Source organism: Saimiri boliviensis, chromosome 1 (assembly GCF_048565385.1).
Source record: "Saimiri boliviensis isolate mSaiBol1 chromosome 1, mSaiBol1.pri, whole genome shotgun sequence".
In the NCBI taxonomy this organism is placed as follows: Eukaryota; Metazoa; Chordata; class Mammalia; order Primates; family Cebidae; genus Saimiri; species Saimiri boliviensis.
This window is the reverse complement of record NC_133449.1, coordinates 97,931,107-97,955,881: the sequence shown is the minus strand read 5'-3', so window position 1 is coordinate 97,955,881 and position 24,775 is coordinate 97,931,107. Positions and strand designations below refer to the sequence as shown.

At 48.5% G+C, this 24,775-nt stretch overlaps 1 protein-coding gene across 1 annotated transcript; it reads right to left on the bottom strand.

The window, feature by feature from the left end:
* Positions 1 to 3,621: 3,621 nt before the first annotated feature.
* On the bottom strand, positions 3,622 to 23,644 carry MLYCD (malonyl-CoA decarboxylase). The gene is made up of 5 exons (XM_039478654.2): positions 23,076 to 23,644; positions 12,762 to 12,874; positions 11,265 to 11,421; positions 7,376 to 7,525; positions 3,622 to 4,857 (listed from the first exon to the last, which is right to left on the bottom strand). The coding sequence occupies exons 1-5, from the start codon at positions 23,601 to 23,603 to the stop codon at positions 4,324 to 4,326; spliced, it is 1,482 nt and encodes a 493-aa protein (XP_039334588.1). The 5' UTR covers positions 23,604 to 23,644; the 3' UTR covers positions 3,622 to 4,323.
* Between the last annotated feature and the right edge of the window lie 1,131 nt (positions 23,645 to 24,775).

Below are 24,775 nucleotides of genomic sequence, written 5' to 3'. Positions count from 1 at the left end.
TTACTACCAGTTAGGAATTGTAACATCCAGCACCATAGTGCAGAGTGGAGGAGGCTGGAGGGGCGCAACACTGCCATCTCGTGGCGATGGGGTGCACAGCGCCTGTGAGGACCCAGACTGAGATCCACCTGTCCCAGCATCAAAGCGAGTCCTTGCGCTGTCCATAAGGAGCTTGCCACACGGCAGGTACCTTGCAGGACTCAAGCCTGCCTCATCTTATGAGATCCCCACAGTCCCTGAAGGAAGAGATCACTAACGTCAGCATTCACAGGATGGAACTGGAGGTGTCCTTGTGTTCGCAGCTGGGCAGCCCACCCCACACAAGGGGGAACTTGAGGACTGCTGTCTAGCTCGCAAGAGGTGGAAGTGGGCTACTGAGAAGGAAGGCCGCGTGTCGATTCACCATCCCCTTCTGTGTTTAAAAGGAGCTTCCCGGACGGATTAGGTGCCACGGCAGCAGTGTGAGAATGGAGTGTACTGTGTCCTCCTGTGCACTGTGTTCTGTGTACTGTGTGTTCTGCTGTGTTTGGTGGTCCCCTCTGCACTTCATTCTCTGCACTGTATGTGTGTTCTGTAAACTGTGTTCCATGCACTGCCTGAGTGTTCTGTGTACTGTGTTCTCCTGTGTACTGCCTGAGTGTTCTCCTGTGTACTGCCTGAGTGTTCTCCTGTGCACTGTGTGTTCTCCTGTGCACTGTGTATTCTCCTGTGTACTGCCTGAGTGTTCTCCTGTGCACTGTGTATTCTCCTGTGTACTGCCTGAGTGTCCTCCTGTGCACTGTGTTCTCCTGTGCACTATGTGTTCTCCTGTGTCCTGGCTGAGTGTCCTCCTGTGCACTGTGTGTTCTCCTGTGTACTGCCTGAGTGTCCTCCTGTGCACTGTGTTCTCCTGTGCACTATATTTTCTCCTGTGTACTACCCGAGTGTTCTCCTATGCACTCTATGTTCTCCTGTGGACTCTATGTTCTCCTGTGCAGTGCGTTCTCCTGCGCACTGTTTTCTCCTGCGCACTGTTTTCTCCCGCACATTGTGTGTGTTCTCCTGCACACTGTCTTCCCGCGCAGTGTGTCTCCCGCGCGCTGTGTTCTCCCGCGCACTGTGCGTGTTCTCCCGCGCGCTGTGTTCTCCCACGCGCTGTGTGTGTTCTCTCGCGCGCTGTGTGTGTTCTCCCGTGCGCTGTGTTCTCCCGCGCACTGTGTGTTCTCCCGCGCACTGTGTTCTCTTGCGCACTGTGTGTTTGCCTGTGCACTGTGCATGTTCTCCTGCGCACTGTGTGTTCTCCTGTGCACTGTGTGTGTTCTCCTGTGCACTTCATGTTCTCCTGTGCACTGTGTGTGTTCTCCTGCGGCAAGGCCCACCTTGCTTTCACCTGAATTTTAGTGATCTGTAACTCACAAAATGTTAAAAAAAAAAAAAACCTCTGCCTTAGTGAGAAAAACAAACAAACAAAAAATGGGGTCATATTTGGCCTAAGGAGTAGCATGATCTGATGAGTGGCCTTGCTGAAAGGGGGGCTACTTGGCCCCAACAGTTAAATGTATTTGAACAGTATTCCGAGACACACCTCAGCACAGCAAGTTCTTAGTGACTTAAGGACAACTGACATTTACAAACTCCTCTGGTGAGCCAAAACTTCCACGGATGTGAACTGAACCCATCTTTCCAGCAGCCTGTGTGGTGGGAATTCCTATCACCCCTGTCCACACAGGACAGAACTAGTCAGCACAGGTGAAGGACACAGGCAGGAAGGGCACTGCCAGGTAAGAAAGGCTGCCAGAGTGATCCGGAATGAGTGATCTGTTCACAGCACTCTGGAGGCAGCAGGATGAATCACAGAAGACTGTTGGTCTTTGCGGTATAGGCCAAAAGCTAAGCAAAGACGGTAAAGCCTGCAGGTTTCTGTAGGCCTGAGGGTTTGGGAACGCTTGCGGTAAAGAACTCTGCCTGTAGTAGGGGCCAGCAGGTTGCCAGGATTGGAGTGATTAGCCTGCCAGCTGCTCTGGTGCTTTCAGAATCAGCCCAGAGAACAAGAGGCATGAGACACCTTCCACCATCACACTGTCTGTCATGAGGCAACAGGCTGTATGCAGAAGACAGAGAAGTAGCCTGGCATGGTCTGGGAGATAAAAGGTAATGAAGGCGAGGGGAGGTACCTGTCTGCCCAACACACAAACGCGCACTGATACACACATCAGTTTAACTCTGTAAGTTGAATGCACACATTGACAACCATTCTGTTAGACAGCTCCGTTTTGCCTTAGAACCATATGTTTCTCTTTACAGCACATACTCCCATTCTCTCTGGAACGTCCAAACGCAGCTCCTAGAAGAAACTTGTTTCTAACTTGCTGAATCTAAACACAGGTTGAGCTCTCTTAGCTGAACGAACACACAGCAGAGCAGTTTGAAAGATACGTTTCTTCTGTGATTTAGATGCAGTCTTACTGCTAATTCTCATATGTCATGCACATGCACACACAGATGTGCACTGATACAGACAAGCCTATGCATATGCAAAGACGTGAACTGATACACAGATTGAGACATGCTCGTGCATATGCACAAACAAATATGCACTGATACAGACAAGCTCATGCACATGCACAGATGTGCACTGATATAAAGATTCAGAGACACGCTCATACACATGCACACACAGATGAGCACTGATACAGACAAGCGCATGCACATGCACAGATGTGTACTGATACACAGATTCAGAGACACGCTCGTGCACCACATGCACACACAGATGTGCACTATACAGACAAGCTCATGCACATGCAGACGTGCACTGATACAGATTCAGACATGCTTGTGCACATGTACACAGATGGGCACTGAGAGATACAGACATACCCGTGCACATGCACATAAAGACATGCACTGATACACAGATACACACCAGTGCACATGCACCCAGACATGCGCTGATACACACATACACACCAGTGCACATGCACACGGACATGCACTGATATACAGATACACACCAGTGCACATGCACACAGACATGCACTGATACACACATACACACCAGTGCACATGCACACAGACATGCACTGATACACACATACACACCAGTGCACATGCACACAGACATGCACTGATACACAGTATACACCAGTGCACATGCACACAGACATGCACTGATACACACATACACACCAGTGCACATGCACACAGACGTGCACTGATACACAGATACACACCAGTGCACATGCACAGACATGCACTGATGCACAGTACACACCAGTGCACATGCACACAGACATGCACTGATACACAGTACACACCAGTGCACATGTACACAGACATGCACTGATACACAGTTACCAGTGCACATGCACAGACATGCACTGATACACAGATACACACCGGTGCACATGTACACAGACATGTACTGATATACACATACACACCAGTGCACATGCACACAGACATGCACTGATACATACATACACACACACACACACCCTTCCTCCCACAAGCACAGTGATTGTCCCTTCCTTCATCTTTGTTTTTATCTGAGTCATCGCAGGTCCCTTCATGCCAAACACCCCACTGGCTGGCTGGCAGATTTCAGCCTTCCCAAGTCTCTAATTTTAAAGACAACCACCATTACATAATCATGTTTAATGTTTTATAGAACAAACATGTTCTTTACTGTAAAGTTCACTATGAACTTGAATCCCTGATAATTTAAAGCCTACCACCCAACGTACGCCTCAAGCAGCAAGATTTCTGTGTTCAACAATTTCACTTACTACACACACCTTGTGCAAAGTCACAAACCTTTTCATACATTTATGAGCTTCAGAATTTAACTGGGAAATTGTAGCACAGCCCTTTATCCCTTTGCACTGCATGGAGAGAAATGGCTAAAGCAACCACCGCCGCCTTCTGTTCTATGAGCGCGAAGGAACATCTGTTCTCATCTGGGCCACTCGCCCTGGTCAGTGGGAGGCTGCCGGATCCCCCTGGGACGACACTGGCAGAGGCTGCACTGCTTCCTGAAGACAGAGGTGCCATGGCACCAGCCCAGGGCAGAGAGTCAGGCCAAGGGCAATGACAGAATCTTCTGGAGACCGCACAGCGACCTACCCATCTGTGTGCATCCACACCCACCACTGTCTTGCACTGGGCACATGTCTTGCCCAGGGCAAGGGAAGTTGAGGCCTGGCCTCACAGCGTGGCCTGGATGCAGGCCTGAGAACACAGTCGACTTTGGCTTTGCTTGGAAAGCTCCTTCATAACTCCCAGCCCCTCCAGAAGATGACTGTCTTCTCAGCCGGAGCCGTGTGACTCAAGAGAGGTTTATTGTCAGAGTTTGCTGTTCTTCTGAAACTGGGCCACTAGGCTGAGGACTTGCTCGGAGGCTTTGATGTTCTTGGAGCAGAGGTAGGATGTGCTGTTGGGGCCGGTCTCCTCCAGGAAGTAGCGGTAGTTGGCCATCAGGCTGCAGGAGCTGGTGAGGCCTTTGAGGCTCACGTCCGCCATCCAGTTGATGCGCCACAGCACTGCGCCATTCTGCAGGTGGAAGTTGGCCACAGGGTTCAGGGCGTAGCCGCGGTGCTTCTCTCCATACAGGTACCAGGCGCACAGCCTCATCAGCGGGGCCTGCAGTGCCCGCACCAGCTTCTCTGACTGCACCCACTCGCTGCTGCTGAGGCGGAGCTTGAGGGTCTCGTTAATGGGGCCACCTATGATCTCCGAGATTTCCTTACATTCCAAATCTGTAAATAGTTCATTCCTCCCGTGCTCCTTTGTTTGCGAGCTCAGAAGCCCCAGAAGCCATTTGGTGAATCCAGGTATAGGTGACAGACTCGAAAACACCTCAAGGTGAGGAAACTCTCTCTGTAAAGCATGGTTGGGGTGGAAGGAAGGTGGAGAAAACACACAAATTCAGCAGGCACGTTACCAAGAGAGGAGCACCTCTCAACCTACGGTTGCTGCTGTGTAGCGGGCGAAGTGACATCCGATACATGTTACTTATCTTCTTTCAAGAACTTTTTTTTTCCTTAGAGTCAGGGTATTGCTCTATTGCCCTGGCTGGAGTGCAGTGGCGTCATCCTGGCTCACTGCAGCCTCGATCTCCTGGGTCCAAGCCATCCTCCTGCCCTGGCTTGCTCAGTAGCTAGGACCACAGCCATGCGCCACCGCGCCCAGCAGGGAACAGTTATCAGGAACCTGATGTGTGCCCGGCCCTGGAGACATCCTGACTCCCTGAGGCAGGTCACCTGGATCCCCACCATCCCTTGTCATGTCGGCAAAACCGAGACTAGTGTGTTGGGGGACTTGCCTAAAACCAGACAGCCGGCCAGGGTGTCCCACAGTTACTCACTGCAGACCGTGTCTGTCCCGCACACCATGCCCCTCCCATGGCCACCTCTGAGGCCCCACAAGCTGCTCTGTTGCTTGGCACATGAGTGCCCAGGGATGGATAAGTGAACAACCAGCCACACCACAGAGGGTGCACAACGGGGCAGAGGAGGAGGCTGCAAGGATCTCTCCAAGTCACATGACACAGCTCAACAGTGATTGTCCCGACTATAGACAGATCTCATTCTCATTTCCAAAAATCCACCACTTTCTGATTATAAATGTAATACATGCTCACTATAGAAATTTAAAAAAAAATTAATGACAGAAGAAAAGAAAACCGTCATACTCCACTACACTGAGAAAACTACTGTCCACAGTTTGCTACAGTGAACTGCTGGTGTTTCTTGATGCAATTTTTGCATGGGTGAGACACTTACTCTGCATTTTGCATTATGAATTTATATTGTGAGCATTTTCTTATCATTTTAAAATTCAAAAACAGAGAATTTTAACCACAGAGTAATATGAACAATGAAAAGGGAAGACTATTATGCTCCTCACCGTGTTCCTTTCCTTGAGCATTTGTGGTGGCTCCCAGGTTTTTTGCTTTGCTTTTTTGACACAGTTGCTCCCAGGCTGCAGTGCAGTGGCGTGATCTTGGCTCACTGCAACCTCCGCCTCCTGGGTTCAAGCAATTCTCCTGCCTCAGCTTCCCAAGTAGCGGGGACTATAGGTGTGTACCACCACACACAGCTAATTTTTGTATTTTTAGTAGAGATGGGATTTCACCACATGGGCCAGGCTGGTCTCAAACTCCTGACCTCAGGTGATTCGCGTGCTTTGGCTTCCTAAAGTGCTGGGATTATAGGCATGAGCCACCATGCCTGGCTGCTTTCTACTTTTGTAAACCCGGATGAGCGCCTCCCTGCAGAGGGGTCATTCACTCCCTTCTAGACTCCCTTTGAGGACTCCACACTGGCTGCACAGGGGCAGGTAAATGGCACCCTCAGGACGGCTAGTAGGTAAGGCCTGACTCCCCCAAATCCCAGGATCTGCTCCTCCTCTTCCTGCCTTCCTTACCCTGATACATTTCCCCTCCCTGCCCTGCTCGTTACCACCCTCAGCTAAGACAGAGGAACAAGGAAACTGTGTGAATGAGAGGTGGCTTATTGTTACCCAGGGGAAACATGGCTGCGTGGTAATGAAGCCAACACCCAGCCTAATCCTGAGGGCTTCAATTTGAAATTGATTATGAATTTATGAAGAGCATGTAGATGTCCCCACTGCACACTGTCACCCTCTAAGGAAGGGCTTTGCTGCAGCTATCTGCAGCCCCCAACACAGAGAGTACCCCACTCAGAGCCAGTCATTAGCAACCATCTAGCTACTGCAACTAAGCACTAGATTCTACACATCTGAGTTTATTCAAACCCCTGCTGAGGTTGGTGGTTTCTGAAAGCCTAGGTTTCTGTTGTAGGATGGTTAATGTGTTTTTCACAGGGCAGCAAAGCAAAGGGAGTTAGATCAAACTGAGCCGAAGCACCTACCTTTGAGCCCTCTGGTCTAACCTCGGCACCCCCTCACAGGCTGTGAGAAGGCCCATGCTGACAGCATGTCAGGCACCAGAGACCCTGAGAGTGTGGGCAGGGGCAGGGGGAGGTCTGACACGGCAGGATGACCACCAGCTGTGCCATCAGGCTGGGACACCTGAGAATGATACTTACACCAGGACGCATGAAATCAAGAGCGTCCTGAGCAGATCACAATGAGGTCGCCCTAGAGACAGCTGATGACCTCAGAACACAACTGCATCTTGCTGGCAGCTGCGCAGCTGGGCTGGAGGCCTCATTTCAGCATCATTCTCATCTCTCTGGGAGACTCATGGCTCCTAGGAGCTGCTGGGGGGCTGCTGGCACCCTTTCTATTCCCTGCCTGTCCCTTTAGCTCCTGTCTTCATCTGTGTCCCTCACGGCACCTGACACCCCACGAGGTTCGCTGACTCGACCACATGGAAGCCAAGTGTGACTGGGCTTCCCTGCGTGTCACTTACCTGCAACTCCTTGACAACTCGCTTTATGAGGAATGTTCCCAGCTCCACCCCCTGGAGCCCCTGCTGGGTCAAACTGATAGAATAAAAGATGGCAGCAGCAATTCTGTTTTTCTCTTCTGTTTCTGATGGAGGACTTTCCTTCACGATTGCCTGGAAAACATGAACGATGGTTCTTAGGACAGCCTGGACGCTCTGCAGCCCATATGGCAACCCTGTTGATGGGGTCAGAAGACAATTCTCAGAGCACTGAAAGAGATGGCAGAGAACTCAGCTTCCCCAGCTGGGGTTCAGGCTACAGAGCCTAAAAGCTGCTGTTCTGAAAACTCTCTACAGGAAAATGTCCTCAGCCTCCTTGGGGTCCTCAGGGCTGCACTGTTTGTGCCATTTTGCAATGTTCATGCAAACTTTGTTGATGAGCAACACATGTCCCTTTCTGTCTCTTTTAAGCCTTTGTGCAAACAAAAATGTGCTCCATAAACTCCCCCGCCGACACTCAGCACTAACACGCTGATCCTCGAGACCAAACAGCTTCAGTTCCTTCAGCTTGTCCTTAAAGTCCTGGTTTTTGACACCATTTAACTGTCTTTCCTCCATTCCTCTGACCCTAGTTTCTCACATTTCTCAAGAGGCCATATGCAGTCCCACAACATTTTCTTTTAGGAAACTGACCTTCGTTTGAATTTTTCATGTCCGTTTTCGGTTTTGTGCCATCTTTGTTTCTCCTTAATGGCAACACACCTTTGCACAGATGTACATGTGAGGCAATCTAAGAAACGACCTAGAATGGAAGCTGCTTCACTGAAGTCTGAGTTTACTGCCTCTCATTTTTGACTGCAGCATTTTCTAATCCCCAATACTCTGAAGCACAATCCTTAATACTCTAAAGGCCACTTGATAACAGTGGAATAGCAGGGGGTTACCTTTTCGATTGCTTCGAAGCAAGGATACTAGCTTACTTTTGAAGAACCAATTTAAACTGTTTTAACTTCTACCAGCTACCTCTGATTCTGGAAGAAGTATTTAGCTCAGAGCGCATACATCAGGTCTGGCAGTCAGTCCACAAACTTTCTGAAACTGTCTATGGAATGTGTGAGTTTATGCATATCTTCCCCGAGGAAAATGTCCTCAGCCTTTTTTCCCTTTACATTCTTAACAGGGTCTGTGACTCCTACAAAGTTAAGCAACACTGTGAGGAATGCAGGAGAGCTCATGACATGGAGGGACATCCTCCGACGCCCACGCCGGGCCTGCTGTCCTACACTGCACTCTGTGGAATAGCCCTGGGGCTCAAAGAACAGAGCTCACTTCACATCACTCCCAGGCTTATCTCCTTTTTTTTTTTTTGAGATGGAGTCTCGTTCTGTTGCCCAGGCTGGAGTGCAGTGGTGCAATCTTGGCTAACTGCAACCTCTGCCTCCTGGCAAGCGATTCTTGTTTGAGCCTCAGCCTCCCAAGTAGCTGGGATTACAGGCACCCGCCACCACACCCAGCTAATTTTCATATTTTAGTAGAGATGGGGTTTCACCATGTTGGCCAGGCTGGTCTGGAACTCCTGACCTCAGATGATCTGGCTGCCTCGGCCTCCCAGAGCGGTGGGATTACAGGCATGAGTCTGTAAGTTACCTTGTGATTCTTTGTGCAGAAATCCCAGCAATATTTTTTTAAAGTTTTCAAAATAAAAACAAAACTTTCTTTAGTTATACAGGGAGGTATGTTTAACATTAAAGAGGCAAAAATTTTTTTTTTACAAGGCAAAGTGAATAAAACGAACAAAAAGGAGAAAAAAAAATACATGCGTAAAGAAAAAATACTAAATTAGGCTGGGCATGGTGGCTCACGCCTGTAATCCTAGCACTTTAGGAGGCCGAGGTGGGTGGATCATTTGAGGTCGGAAGTTCAAAACCAGCCTGGCCATCATGGAGAAATCCCATCTTTAGTAATAAAAATAAATTAATTAATAAAAAAGAAAAAATACTAAATTACTCCAAAACCTAATCCCCACGCCCGCTGCTGTGGACCTTTTCATGGACACCTTTCCAGATCTGTCTCATAGGCTCCCAGTATGCACACTGTTAAATATACACAGGACTGCGGACCCACGCATATTCTCATGTGTCCAAATACATACGTGCAATTCTACACATAGGGAAGGCACCTTCCCCTTAGTCAGGATGTGGGCGGGGTTTGAATTCCAGTTCCACCCTTACTTGCTCTATGGTCACGGATAAGTTACAAATGTTCCCCTAAGCCTCAGTTTTCTCATAATACCTAAATCACAGGCGCTCTGAGCAGTAACACACAAAATGTGCTTCATGGACTGACAGGCACAGAGCACATACTCAACAGGTATTATTAATATCGATCATAAGACCACACTCTACGCATGCTACTGTATAAACTTGAACTTCACCTCAACAATAAGTCAAGCTTGGCTTTCCATGTCAAAATATAAACCTACATCAATACTTAAATATGTGACAGAAATCCGACGTACGTGAGGCCACACCATGTGTTTACAACACACCCCCGGAGCCCATTTTCTCCTGATGGGCCTTAGGTTATCATCCAGCCTTTCTTTTTTTTTTTTTTTTTTTTTTTTTGAGACGGGGTTTCGCTCTTGTTACCCAGGCTGGAGTGCAATGGCGCGATCTCGGCTCACCGCAACCTCCGCCTCCTGGGTTCAGGCAATTCTCCTGCCTCAGCCTCCTGAGTAGCTGGGATTACAGGCACGCACCACCATGCCCAGCTAATTTTTTGTATTTTTAGTAGAGACGGGGTTTCACCATGTTGACCAGGATGGTCTCGATCTCTTGACCTCGTGATCCACCCGCCTCGGCCTCCCAAAGTGCTGGGATTACAGGCTTGAGCCACCGCGCCCAGTCTCATCCAGCCTTTCTAACTGTCAGCAATGCTGCAGGAGCAGCCATCTAACTCTCAGGGCTGAGCATCTCCCCAGGAGAAGTTCCTAAGGTGGAATTTTTAGGCCAGAAGGAACGCACAATCTGAATTTTCATACATCTTGCAAAACTGCCCTGAAAGAAGTCAGAATGGCCCCTCATCCCACCAACAGGGCGTCAGAGTGTGATTCCTTCAAACACAAACACTGTAAGGGGATGAGTTTCTCCTTGGTGATTAGGAACATCCGCTCATTTGCGATGTTCTCTAACTTCTCAGCAGGACACCTGCTTAGGGCACTCACCTTGTGCCGGACCACCATCCACTCAGCTTTCTAACAGTCCCTCACGTCCTCTTGGCCTGAGCAAACCTGTGCTGGCCCAGGAGTCTCAGGCTCCCTGCCACCTGTCTTTAGCGCTCCTATTTCCAGACCCTCCAATGTGGTCCCTTGTTCTTCTGCCCCCATGGGCCTGCATGAGCATTTCAGACATTCTTGCCAAACTCATCCAGGAGCAGAGCAGCTTGCCACTATCAACCACAAGTCCCATAACCTGCACTCGCCAGGCAGCATCCTGGGCCCAAATCACGCATCAGGGATGGAGTTTATCTTTCAATTTTCCAATCAAGTCTCTTTCAAAACTCCCCATAGGCATTTAACAAAAGCTGTAAAGGTGAACCATGTAAGAACCAGGTATCCTGTCTCTTCTTCCTTCACAATTACTTTCTGCCTCACAAACGTGTTCCATGAGAGACTTTAACTGTTTCTCAACCCAAGGTCAACGCAGCCAGATGAACGCCGTCCTTGCTCCGTAACTGCCTGCCTGCTACACTTCTACACTCTAGACCTACACATCTGGAGACTTTATTTAAGCAATTAAAAAGCCCAAAACCATTTCTTTTCAAAAACAGAGCATAAAATCAAGTAAAAACAAAAACACAACTTAAGGGACTTTGTGGGATGCCTATCTTGTCCCGAATTGACCATCGCAGGTACCTGGATGTTGCTGGAGATGTCACCGGTCAGTGCCACGTGCAGAACAACCAGGGGCTCCCCAGGGGTGGAGCAGTGAGAAAAGAAGTAACACCTTCTGTAGGGCCCAACACGGCGCTTCATGTCCATCCAATTTTTTACAGGATGCACGGCCTCCGACCTGGGGTGAAATTTGTAAAGAGGTAAGACAAACGTATAATTCACAACTTAAATAATGGTTTATGACTGCTATTCATATTATTCATCTAAGTCAAACAAATTTTTTTAAATAGAGCTTTAATGGAAAGAAAGTCATTTTAATGAGAAACAGAACCCACTGAGAGGAACTACAATGAATGACCATTTTACAAACAAAATTGTGCTCCAATTTTAATCCCAGTTTTAAGAGGAGTTTGTGAGGCTCTGGGGCAGGATTCACGCGGCATATTTTCACACAAAACCCAATCAAATGCTTGGTGTTGGACACTGCGTCTTTTCTTTCCTTGGGATCTCTGTGAAGCGCTGTCAGTGCTGCCAACACCGGGCTCATCTGGTTTATTCTGTCTAGCAACCTCACCCACCGCTACTGTGCTTTCAGCACGTGAAATGGCAGCAGGCACCGTCAGCCCTTTGAATTGGTTACATTTCCAAGAGTAGGACACTTTTCAAACCTTGGATTTTGTGGGACTACATGTAACGTGAAGACGCTTACTCACAAAGAGTCCCGGGTTGTGAGGCACCATGCCACGCTAGCCTGTGTTATACTGCGTCCTGGATGTAACACATGATATAGTTTGTTGAGAGACTTTAACCTAGGAAGACATCTTTTTTTTTTTTTTTTTTTTTGAGGCGGAGTTTCGCTCTTGTTACCCAGGCTGGAGTGCAATGGCGCGATCTCGGCTCACCGCAACCTCCGCCTCCTGGGTTCAGGCAATTCTCCTGCCTCAGCCTCCTGAGTAGCTGGGATTACAGGCACGTGCCACCATGCCCAGCTAATTTTTAATATTTTTAGTAGAGACGGGGTTTCACCATGTTGACCAGGATGGTCTCGATCTCTCGACCTCGTGATCCACCCGCCTCAGCCTCCCAAAGTGCTGGGATTACAGGCTTGAGCCACCGCGCCCGGCCCTAGGAAGACATCTTAACAACCAGGTGGGCTAAATGTCGTTTTGATGATGAATGCCAATGCTTGGTCCAGTGAGTTTCTACAGTTCTGATCGTGGGGTCTTGGGAAGACAGAAAATGGGCCTGTTTGCTTTAAACAAGAGGACACAAGTAAGACCCCATGTGCAGGTCACCAAGAGATGCATCAGTTTCTCTTGGTGCTCTTTCCTCTTCCTCCACGATCTTAGTATCACGTGTGGCGACAGTCACATTTGCAAATATCGTGTTTGGATTTTATTAGACTTGAAATAAACTGCACATGTGAAGGGAGATAGACTGACTTTTAGCCAAAATAAAACACATATAAATACACATGAAAAATATCTGCACAAAGCAAATGAAAACCTGAATACTTACTCACTGACTTTCTGCAGCACCTCACATGGTGAATGCCAGGTAACACGTTCCAGGTTAAGGAACCCGGAGGAAAACCATTCGGAGAGCATTCCTTTCAGCACCCCATTCATCTCCTGAAAGGAGAAGACACAGGCCTTCAGGGGACAACAGATCAAGCCCAGCTCTGTGCTGTGGCAGCACAGGGAATGAAAACGCGCCGACACGATACGGAAGACGACTGTGTAAGATGATCCTCTCAACAGCTTTTCCCAAGATTCCTCTGTCAGACTCTTGTCTCAAACCAAGTCAGGCTTTAACTCAACTCTCGATTTAGATGTAACCACTTCAGTCTGTAAGACCCCTGAACAGAAATAATTCAATTTGAGCTAAGTTGCCCAAATTAAACAGTATGTTCCAATTCATTTACCAGAGTGAGCATACTAAGTACATAAAGTTAACATAACAATGGAAGAGACACTGTAAGAGAAATCTATGACAGACAGCAAGGGGGTCAACAGCACTGTCCGCAGCCTCTCGGGAACCTTGATATGTCAAAACATTACTCCTGCTTTTCCTTAGAAAAACAAGTACTTGGTCCAGGAGCCCTATTTCATCAACTTGGAGATGTACATTTTCATATTTTAACATCTCTTACGTCAGCATGCATCTTTTGAATGATGGCGGGTCACAATCTAATTGGCAGCATTTCTATTTTTTTTGAAAGACGGGGTCTCACTCTGTCACCCAGGCTGGAGTGCAATGGCATGAACACATCTCACCGCAGCCTCGACCTCCTGGGCTCAGGTGATCCTCCTCTCTCAGACCCCCAAGTAGCTGGGGCTACAGGTGAGCGCCACCACACCTGGATAATTTTCCTTTTATTTTTTGTACAGATGGGGTGTCACCATGTTGCCCAGGCTGGTCTTGAGCTCCTGAGCTCAGGCAATCCACCTGCCTTGGCCTCCCAAAGTGCTGGGATTAGAGGCATGAGCCACTGTGCCCTGCCGTAACTGGAAGCATTTTTAATCTACCTTAGAGGGACATAAAATAAGAGTCGTATGTGGCAACCAGTGCATTTCAGAGTTGATGAAATTATCCTGAGTTTGCTCCACTTATTTATAGTGTATCTGCTTCCCCAAATGATGTGAGCTGACTTGACCACCCAAGATCCATCAGCACTGAAGCCTTTCAATCAAGAGCAGGAAAACGCAGGCACTGGGCAGGAGCAGCGCCACCTCAGTGCTGCCTGCACGGCCACAGCCTGCTGTTCCCAGTGGCTGTATCCCTTTTCTTCCAAATCAACAGAAGCCTCACTTTTCAGCTAGGGACACAGCTGTCCAGTATCAAGACCGCACTGCAGCCGGGGGTCAGCCATGTGACAGAGTTCTGGCCAACGAGGTGTAAGCAGCATTCTCTTGCAGCCACTTTGGGGAATTTGAAACGACAGCAGGAGCCTACCCTTGGCCCATCTTTTTGTCTTTTCTACTGCAAACTGGAAGGTGGTGTGATGGCTGGCACTGGAGCAGCCAGCTTGTGCCATGACGTGACTTTGGAGATGAGGATTTTCTGGGCAGAGCAACAAGATCCAAGTCTGGATCCACCAAGGACACCAAAGAGCAGAATCAGCTCTGGGCTGCCTACTTGTAGACTTTCACATGACAGACAAAGTCTGTCAGATTCAAATCACTGTTATTGTGGGTCTCTATCACTCACAGATGAACTATATATTAACAGATCCCCTGAACATTACTATTGAACAACAGTAAACACCTCAGGACATCCGTTACAGGAACGACCTTCTGAATCTCTGTATATGGGCCATAAAGAACATGATGGGCAACAAATAGAAAGAATGGCTTTACAACAGCTATAATTTTTTTTTTTTGACAGACATTGTCTTGCCTTGTCCCAGGCTGGAGCGGTGCAATCTCGGCTCACAGCAACCTCCGCCTCTTGGGTTCAAGCAAGTCTCCTGCCTCAGTTTCCAAATTTTATAAGACCATTTTACATTTTAATTCCTGTTAAAGGGTGAAGGGACTCAAAACTGTTGCCTGAGGAAGAGATGCAGGTTTTGGGATGGTGGCTCAGATAAGTTTTCAGAAGGAGGTGAGAACTACCTTTAAATGTTTAATCACTGGGCACGAAAGACAGCCCAAATTTGTTCCGTGTGACCCCACGGGGGCCGGGGAAGTCAATCTAGGACCAACTGGTAGAAGCTGTGGACAATCAGACTTGGACTGAATTTACTGTCAAGAAGAAATTTTGAATAGCTAGGGCTGTCCACAGAGGTCATCCTGGAAGATGCTGACCCTCAGCACTGGAAGTGATGAGCACTGGGTGGACAGAACTCAGCAGAGCTTTTTAAAAAGGATTTAAGCATTGGACAGATGGCTGATCAGATGATCTCTGCAATTCCTTTTAACTCTACATTCCCTAACTGAATCTCCTTTACTTGGTTGTAAACTCTGTCAAGGCAGAGTCCATTTCTGATTCATTCCTACAGTTCCCAAAACATTCACTAATAGATTGATATCCGACGAAAAAGATGGAAAAATGGAAAGAAGGTGATTAGAAAGTAGCAGGAGGCGGGGGACGAGAGAGGTATTTTGCTGCGTGACACAGAATGGCCCTTTATGAAACGGCATTTTCTGCATTTGACGACAGTGCTTCTTAGCCTTCTGGGATCCTCACAAAACTGAGTATATGCTAAAAACCACAGGCCCTGTCCCCAGAATACTGCAAACACATTTTCCTGGGGTTCATGGACTCCTCTGATACCTACCCACAGACCATCCCAGAAGCCAGGGGGACTTCCACATCCCAGGTTAGGAACGGGTGAGCTGAGCTCTGTGTAAGATGTACTGGCATCTCTCTTACAATCATGATGGGAAAAAAGCAGGAAATACCTAGTTTTACTATCAATTCAATATTAATTATGAAAGAAATGGTTTGGCTGATGAAAGCTCCTCCCCTACAAATCTCTTCATTCTATTTTGGGCTCCTGACAGCCACAAAATGTGATGTTGGTACACGAGAACTGGGAATCTAGGCTAAAGGTGAGAAGCCTCTGTTGCTCAGTTTTAACAGCAGCAGCAGCTGCTCAGGCTGGAATGAACCACAGCACGCGGCAAGGTTGCCAGGATACAAACGCCACCAAGGAAAGAAGCCTCCTCGACTGTATGTGCATTAATTCAGCCACCATTTATCACCAATACAAGACTGAGAAACACAACTGCTGGGAATATCCTGATGATGCTAAGGTCAGTGACAGTTCTCAGTTGATTCTGCTCGAGTGCGTCTTATTATTACATTTTTTTTTAGAGACAGGTCTTGCTGTGTTGCCCAGGCTGGACTTGAACTCCTGGGCTCAGCTGAACCTCCCAAGGAGCAGGGACTACAGGTGCATGCCACTGCACCCGGCTCTGTGTATTCTGTATTGTTAATTCTGTTGTCTTGTACGATGCTGCTTAGACCAGCCAACTTTTCCTTTTAAAAGAGAACTTGGTTCCCTCTCTTTTGAAGATCTATCAAGATCTGCCTCTTTTGGGTATGTGACGAAAACCTACCTTCCCTTGTCCAGAAGCCCTGAGCTGGGAAAGGGAGTTGAAGGCCATGGATGAGGGCAGCCCTGCAGAGGCTGAGAAACCTGGGGACAATTCCCACTACATGAGCTGCCACTCTGCAGGTGTACACTTCATACTGGGGTATACTTTCCTATTTAAAAATAACTATTATTTAGCATAGCTAAGCACAGAATTTACTAGAACCTACAAGGAGTACTCTATTAACTAAAAGGCAGAGGAAACACAATTGTCTAGCATGGCCGGGTGGCTGTGGCAGTGGGAACACGTCCCTTCTCTAGTTTCTGTGCCTCTGTTAAGGTTCGAGCACCTCTCATTCCACCCTAATTCCGAGGTCCAAACCGCCCATCGGGAACCCTTTCCAAGAATTAATGGTCAGCCTCCCTTGAGTGCCCACAAATTGCTGAATCTTGCTCAGACCTTCCCCTCTACTGGGGATTCAACTCAGTTTCATTGTGATTTCACCTCTAAGAAACTGAAGTCATCAACCCACTGGGCATCTGGAGAAAAAACAAAAGCCTATAACACATACTGCATCCTCGTACCCACACTTACCATGAAACCACAGGGACACACATACCCACAAACTCCCCTATGTTCAGGAGGCCACACATCCAGACACAGTAATGAGCCTCCAAACTCACTCAGACCAGAGGAAAAGAATCTTTTAAAAAGTAAGAACACAGCTGGGTGCAGTGGTTTACACCTGTAATCCCAGCACTTTGGAAGGCTGAGGCGAGTGGATTATGTGAGGTCAGGAGTTCGACACTAGCCTGGCCAACAGAGTAAAACCCCATCTCTACTAAAAATACAAAAATTAGCTGGGCATGGTGGCAAGTGCCTATCCCAGCTACTTGGGAGGCTGAGGTGGGAGAATTGCTTGAAACTGGGAGGCAGAGGTTGTAGTGAGCAGAGATCACGCCATTGCATTCCAGCCTCGGCAACAGAGTGAGATTCCGTCTCAAAAAAAGAGAACATTTCAAAGGGAATACAGGTATTGATCGACTTATGACCTATGCAATTTACGACCATTCGACTTTACGACCACAATCGCTAGCCACGACTGCCAGCGTCTGGCAGTGCAAACGCTGCCCAACTGGGCGTACGACAGTGCAGACCAGCTTCTGGCAGCACTACCATCTCCACGTGCACCATTTCAACTGCACATATGGCCTACTCAACTTACGACCAAATCGTGTTACGACTGTTCTGCAGTCCCGACCGTGGTCGTAAGTCGAGCACTGCCTGTACTTCTTTTCCTGATATAATTATGCCACTTTATAGATCTTTTTTTGAGACGGAGTCTCACTCTGTTGCCCAGGCTGGAGTGCAACGGTGTGACCTCAGCTCACTGCAACTTCCACCTTCCAGGTTCGAGTAATTCTCCTGCCTCAGCCTCCCAAGTAGCTAGGATTACAGGTATCTGCCATCATTTTTGTATTTTTAGTAGAGAGGGTTTCATTATGTTGGCCAGGCTGGTCTCGAACTCCTGACCTCAGGTGATTTGCCTGCCTCAGCCTCCCAAAGTACTGGGACTACAGCATGAGCCATCAAACCTAGTGCTTTACCGATTTTTCTGTCACTCTCCATACTAAATTATTTCTTTATTACTCTCTTTTCTACAGATTAAAATTGAGTTTTGTGATCACAGTAGTAAGGGATATTGACAACTACCCTCTCTACAAATTCCTTAATTATTAAAACAACTAAAATTTTCTCTTAGAATAAATCTATTAAGATCAATCCACTTATTATAGTCCGAGGAGCTCTGCAAATCTACATGAGATGAACATAGCACAGCACAGAAGTGAGGGCGTGACACGCATCAAGGCATTGGTAACAGGGACCTCCTAACATCCTTATCATTAACCATGGATAGGGTCTACCTTCTCCATGCACCGGGTTTGCTATCTAGACAAACACCACACAGACACTTGGCCATTGCACACTGTGAAAACTTTCAAATAGCACTTGTTTCTTCCCAGCCCGGAGACCTGATACTGGGTCTGAACTTTGTATCAAAAAGGATAATGACTCCCCAACATAAAGAAGAGATACCTTACCTGATCTGAAATATCCAAGGAGAGAGAGGTATCCCAGCCCGGTCACATGTCTCCTGTCCTCATGCTGGGCTATGCTCACAAAGGAAACACCAGTCTTCTGGATTCACGCATTTTCAATAATGCCAATCCCTGGTCAGAGACCAAAGTCTTGACAAACCATGCCCTCATTTTTATACCATATTTTAGCAAAGCTCCAATATATTATTCTTGGAGGAGTGGAAGGCTGCCTCTCAGCTGACCAACAATCAACTGAATTTCTCCCCTCAATGCAGTGTCAATGGGCCCAGGAGGGTTCAGTGAGTTGGATAAAAATCACCTAAACTCACTTCTCTAAGCAATGGATGGCAAAGACGGGCCTGGAAACAAACTCCCTTCTCGGTCTCTTGCTTCTTCCACTATGCCCACTGTCCTGTAACACACATAGCATCAGCTGGGTGCAGTGGCTCATGCCTGTAATCCCAGCACTTTGGGAGGCTGAGGTGGCGAATCACAAGGTCAGGAGTTTGAGACCAGCCTGGCCAACATGGTGAAACCCGGTCTCTACTAAAAATAAAAATAAATTAGCTGGGCATGGTGGTGGGCATCTGTAATTCCAGCTACTCGGACGGTTGAGGCAGGAGAATTGCTTGAACCTGGGAGGCGGAAGTTGCAGTGAGCCAAGATCATGCCCCTGCACTCCAGCCCGACTGCGTGTAGGACTCCGTCTAAAAACACATAAACGAACAAAAACCGACACAGCATCAGCATCATTCTGTGGCTTCACATTTGCCACTTATTCTAAAAGTGCCTTTGCACCTATAGCATTCAGTAAGAAAAGAACCTGAGCAGCATCACACAGCCAACTACATTCAGGCCCAGGGAAACGCTCAGGTCCAGCCCACAGCAGCTCTCCGGTAAAACAGTGCATGCTCACATGTGCTTATCTAGCACGTGCAAAGGCCAAAAGAAGCCAGGCAAGTAGCACACCTGTGTGACAGGGCTCAGTGTGCACATACCCAGGGTGCCGAGACCGGGGCAACCTGGGAGTGAGACCCCTGCTCCCCTGGGAGCACTCAGCGCTTAGGAAAGCCCTTGGGGGTCTGGGAAGCCTGCACTAAAGCGTCCTGTGTCAAACTTCTGGTGTTTTCTAATGCCGGATGCCTTAAAACGAAGAAGTTCTACCTGAGTCACCTCATTAATGTCGATGCAAAATCCAGACTGAGGTAAAAGGAATGGAATCAAAATGGACTCCACACCAAACCCACAGAATGTTCAACACTACAAGTGAATGCTAATGTCTACTGGGGACTTGGGGTGACAAGGATGTGTCAGTGTATCTTCCTGAGTTGTAACTAATGTCCGGCTCTCTTGGGGGATGTTGATAATGAGGGAAGCTATGCCTGGGTGATGGCAGGGGGTATAAGGGAAATCTCTATCTTCTACTCAGTTTTGCTGTGAACCTAAAACTGCTTTAAAACAGAGTCTTTTAAATAAAATGGGGCCAGGCGTGGTAGCTCACACCTGTAATCCCAGCACTTTGGGAGGCTGAGGCAGGCGATCCCCTGAGGTCAGGAGTTCGAGCCACCCTGGCCAACATGGTAAAACTCTGTCTCTACTAAAGATACAAAAATTAGCTGGGTGTGGTGGTGGACACCTGTAATCCCAGCTACTTGGGAGGCTTGGACAGGAGAATTACTTGAACCCAGGAGGCGGAGGATGAAGTGAGCCGAGACTGTGCTGCTGCACTCCAGCCTGGGCAACACAGCAAGACTGTAACAAAAAAAAAAAAAAAAAAAAAAAAGATCAGATTAAAAAAAAATATCAGATCATACCACATTGATTTCTGGTGATAGTTATAATATCAGATCCCAGTTCAGGTTCTATGCATAGAACAATTTAACTCCATCCACAGACTAATTTAAATGACAGAAATTAAAAAAAAAATTACATCTCTGCTCATGCCTATCTATAATCCCAGCACTTGGGACTGCAGGATTGCTTGCTTGAGGCCAGGAATACAGGACCAGCCTGAACAAGTAACAAGATCGCATCTCTAAAAAAAATAAACAAACACAACAAAACAGAAACCTACACACACACACACACACACACACACACACACACACACACGAGGAAACTTAACTATGTAGAACAAGGGACGAGGAAGGGAATTAACAGGTTCAGCTACTAATAGTTATATGCACTGAATATAAGGCTAGGATTTCTAGGTAAAGAAATGGAAGGGGCATGGCAGAGCAATCACAAAAAGGCTCCCGGAGCCATTATGTCCAAACTATGTGTAGAGGCAAAGGTCAGGGTGCCGTTATCCATTCTAGAGGTTTGATAAATATCTCCAGTCCACAGGACTTTTGGCCTGGCATTATAGTAGGCAGTGTTTTCTCCCTTATATATATAGATAGCCTTGGTCAAAAAGCAAGGAAACTTGTGAACGTCTGAGGACACAGCAGCCTCTGTATTTCCCAGGGGCCAGCTCCTTCTTCTCAACAAGTCAGGGCTGAATGTGAGTGTGTTCGGCTGCCATGCAATGTGTTCCTTCCCAACTATGTGATACTCAAGTTTTCCTGCATGGGGAAGAACAGAAGGATGTATTCCACAACATCTCACAGAACCAGGTAACTCAGAATTGGACTGGGTGTGAAAAATAAATGAGGAACAAAGCTGTCCACATGTCTGATATGAGGACTCTCTCAGCTGTGCAGAAACCTTTCAAGCTCTTCGTGACTTCCTCCCAGGCTCAAAAATCTATGACAGGGTGTGGGGCAGTCGCAACTCCACATCAATGCTGAATGATTAGTGTCAAGTGTGTCTCATGCCAGGGCACCCAGGAATCTACTGCAATGATTCATTCATCATTCTGCTATGCAAGAAATTTAAGACAAGTTTCCCAGTTTTTGGGGAGTTGATCATTTACTTGGATATATCGCAAGTACTCTGTCCATAGTGGGGATCAGAAAAGCTCATCCATTCCGACTAGGCTTGAGCCCAGAACAAGACAATTCAACACCGTTAAGAATTCATGACTGATTTCATGTCACGCAATGAACAACTGTAGGTTTTCTGTCTTGGAACCAAAGATGCCTGGCCCTCAGTAACGCTTAGCACTGCAAACTAACCAGCTATCATGGGGAATTAAATCATGGCCACTGTTGTCAATCCAGGCATTAATCCCATCCTTAATTATGCCCATTATTATGCATCTAAGACTAAGTAGCCAAAAAAATAAGAAAGTTTCTAATACACGTAGTGCAAAGAAACCTAGATTTGTGTGGGTGATCAGTGAGGGCTTTTTGCTCTGAAGTTAAGGACAAGTCACAGAATCGCAGCATCTATCTCCTTTGCTGTAAAAGGGATACACGTTATCACCTACCTAAGACTGAAAGAATGAAAATGAAAACTATTAAACTAGTATCAGAGTTCTTAAATGGGTTAGGTCATAATCATTCACCTGCTCAGCATTTTTTTTTTTTTTTAACACCAACTGCTCACAAACTTCTGAATGTCCAGAACTTGCTGAAACACTTACATCATTTTTCATTCATGAAGAGGGCAGGTTAAGCCTGGGTAACATGATGAAACCCCCTCTCTACAAAGAATGCAAAAAAATTAGCTGGGCATGGTGGCAAGTGCCTGTAATCCCAGGAACTAGGGAGGCTGAGGCACAAGAACCGCTTAAACTCCAAGGTTGCAGTGAGCCAAGATCACACCACTGCACTCCAGCCTGGTGACAGAGCAAGACTGTCTAAAAAACTTAGCCAGGCGTGGTGGCCTGCACCTGTATTCCCAGCTACTCAGGAGGCTGAGGTGGAAGGATCGCTGGAGCGTGGTGCAAGTTGAGGCTACAGCGACCCGTAATGGCACCACTGTACTCCAACCTGGGCAACAGAGTGAGACCCTGTCTCAAAAATAAAAATAAAAAGGGCAGGTTAGTGTTTCGCCGTATTTAATACTAATAGTATAAAAGGACTATACGTTGCTCTAGGCCATCTTTTGGGTTATAATCATTTAAACCTCAGAGTATGTATCTGCATCTAACATGAATAAGCAGTGCTAATGCCCGATTAACTCAAGAAGCCAACTCGGAATCATCACATTAAGTACTGAACTGAGGGAGTTCAGTTGTCCTACCAAAAGTCATGCAGCGGAGAGAAGGCCAGAAGCCATGGAGACTCCTGCGTGGTGGTGGTGACCTTGAGTCCTATTTATCTTTGTGCATTTCACAGGACATCTTAGGACAACGTCTCACACACAGTGGGTGCCCAATTAACCTATGAAACACCATCCAGGGTCTCAGAAGGCTGCCTGATGCTCAGCCTGACACTCTAGTGCAGGTATACCATAAAGATAAAACACTTCTCAGCTACAGTGATTAAATAAGAGACGGTATAGCACACACTAATCAGGTACAAGAGGTGACAGTTACCTTAAAGGTCACCAAGTGCGGAGTACTTAGTAAACACTATACAAATGAGGACTTCAAGGCCAGACTGGAGGGAGGCAGGGATGTGCTCTGGCAAGGCCAGGACTCAGACAGCGTGGGAAGGGGGCACAGGTGGCGGTCAGTAACCGCGGGCGAAGTCAGCGTGGTTTCAGGCAGGGAAGGCGGGGTGTGCGGGGCGTGGAGTGGGGAAGTGAGGACTACTCGGGGCGGGCGGCCCGTCGGCGCTGCCGGGGGGTCGAGGGCGGCCCCTTACCCGGACGTCTGGCCCCTCCACCAGCTTGAGGGCCTGCGCCTCGAGCAGGTCGGCCCGCAGCTGCACCAGGAAGCGCACGCCGCCGTCCAGCTTGCTGATGTGGTGGAAGAGGCCGCGGTAGCGCGGCACCAGCGCGTAGCGCAGCCGGTCCTCCGCCTGCAGCAGCACCGCGGCCTCCCGCTGCTGCTGGCGCAGCTGGAGCACGCCGGCGCTGTGCTCGGCCACCTGGCCGTGGTCCACGCCGAAGCCCCGCGCCAGGCGGCCCAGCAGCTCGGCCCGCTCGGCCGTCTCGGCCAGGCCGGCGTAGAAGCTCACGAAGTCCGCGCACTGACCCTCGGCGGGCGCTGGCGTCTTCTCCCGCAGCTCGTAGGCCGGCGTCGGCGGCACCGCGCGGCGCAGCAGCTCGTCCATGGCCCGCTCCAGGGCGCCGGCCGCCTGCCGGCTCATCAGCCGGGGCCCGGGCGGCCGCTGCGGCAACCGCAGCGGGAGGAGACGCCTGGCCGTCAGACCTGGCCGGAGGCCTCGCATGGCGCCAGACTACAGCTGTCCCGGGGTAGCACCGCCGACGCTGCCGCGCTTCCGACTTCCGGCGCGCGCCGGCCCCATTGGCCGAGGCCGGGGGCCGGGCGGGGAGGCGACCAATCAGAGGACAGGGTGGCGGGGCGGGGCGGCTCTGGCGGTGGCTCCGGGCCAAGCGTGGCCAAAGGTTACCACCTGGCGGCGGGGCGGCCTGGGGCCTCCCGCTCAGCTGGTCGCTTGTCCTCCGGTCCTAACACCTGGTCTCCTAAAGGCACCGTCCCCTCCTCTCTTCCCCCACTGCTGCACCAGTACCGCCTCCTCCCTAGATCTGAGCACCTCCAGCCTCCAGGTGCATCACAGTCGCCCGGGAGCTCCTGCCCTGGAGGATTCCCCAAATCAGAATCCGAGACATTGAGATTCAGTGTGTCTGGGAGGAGCCGAGGAATCTGCGTGCTTAAAGGTGTTTGTGGCAATCCTCTGGCAGGGTAGACTTTGTTTGACCCCTGCCTAGGCACTCACCATTCGTGTCAGGGTCTTAGAGGTTGGCGGGGTGTGTGAGTGTGTGTATAGAGAGGGACAATATGGCTATATGGATGCATGTATGTATATACACGTACGTATGCATACACACATACGTATGTATGTGAGAGAGCAAGAGAGACTGATGGAAAGCCATACCCTTGAGCAAAGGCCAGGATGACACCAAGAGTTTTCTTTGAAATAGTTCTCAGATAATTGCAGTTATCAAGAGAGATTTATTTTGTCCTCTGGAAAGTTAGGCCTGAACTCAGTTTCTCTCTCCTTCCCCAATCCATTACAATTTACTGAAGAGAATGTCACATACCATGTCTCCCATATGCAAAATTACAGGAGGTATTAGGAACGCAGTGGGATTTTGTTCCACTCAGATGGAAATACGGAATCTTTGGTTGGAGGCTGAGGGAGCCATGTATTTGGCTGATTATGTCTAGGTGCTAGGATTTCTATAGGTAGAACGCTTTGGTGCAGGTATTGGAGTATGAGGACACCGAGAGGTAGTTCTGTATGAGGACAGCATTTGCTGAGTGTGTCTCATGGGGTATGAAGAAACTACATTTGGCTCATTCTGCCAAGACACAGACACACAAAGCATTCTGAAGGCCTAGTGGTGGCTTTTGAGCACACCTCTCCATTCCTCTTTT

Coding starts and splice junctions, on each gene's coding strand:
- MLYCD (XM_039478654.2), bottom strand. CDS start 23,603: ATGCGAGGCCTCCGGCCAGGTCTGACGGCCAGGCGTCTCCTCCCGCTG. Junction 7,526..11,264: donor ACATCTCCAGCAACATCCAG/GTACCTGCGATG, acceptor CATGTTTTCCAG/GCAATCGTGAAGGAAAGTCC. Junction 4,858..7,375: donor GAGTTGTCAAGGAGTTGCAG/GTAAGTGACACG, acceptor CATGCTTTACAG/AGAGAGTTTCCTCACCTTGA.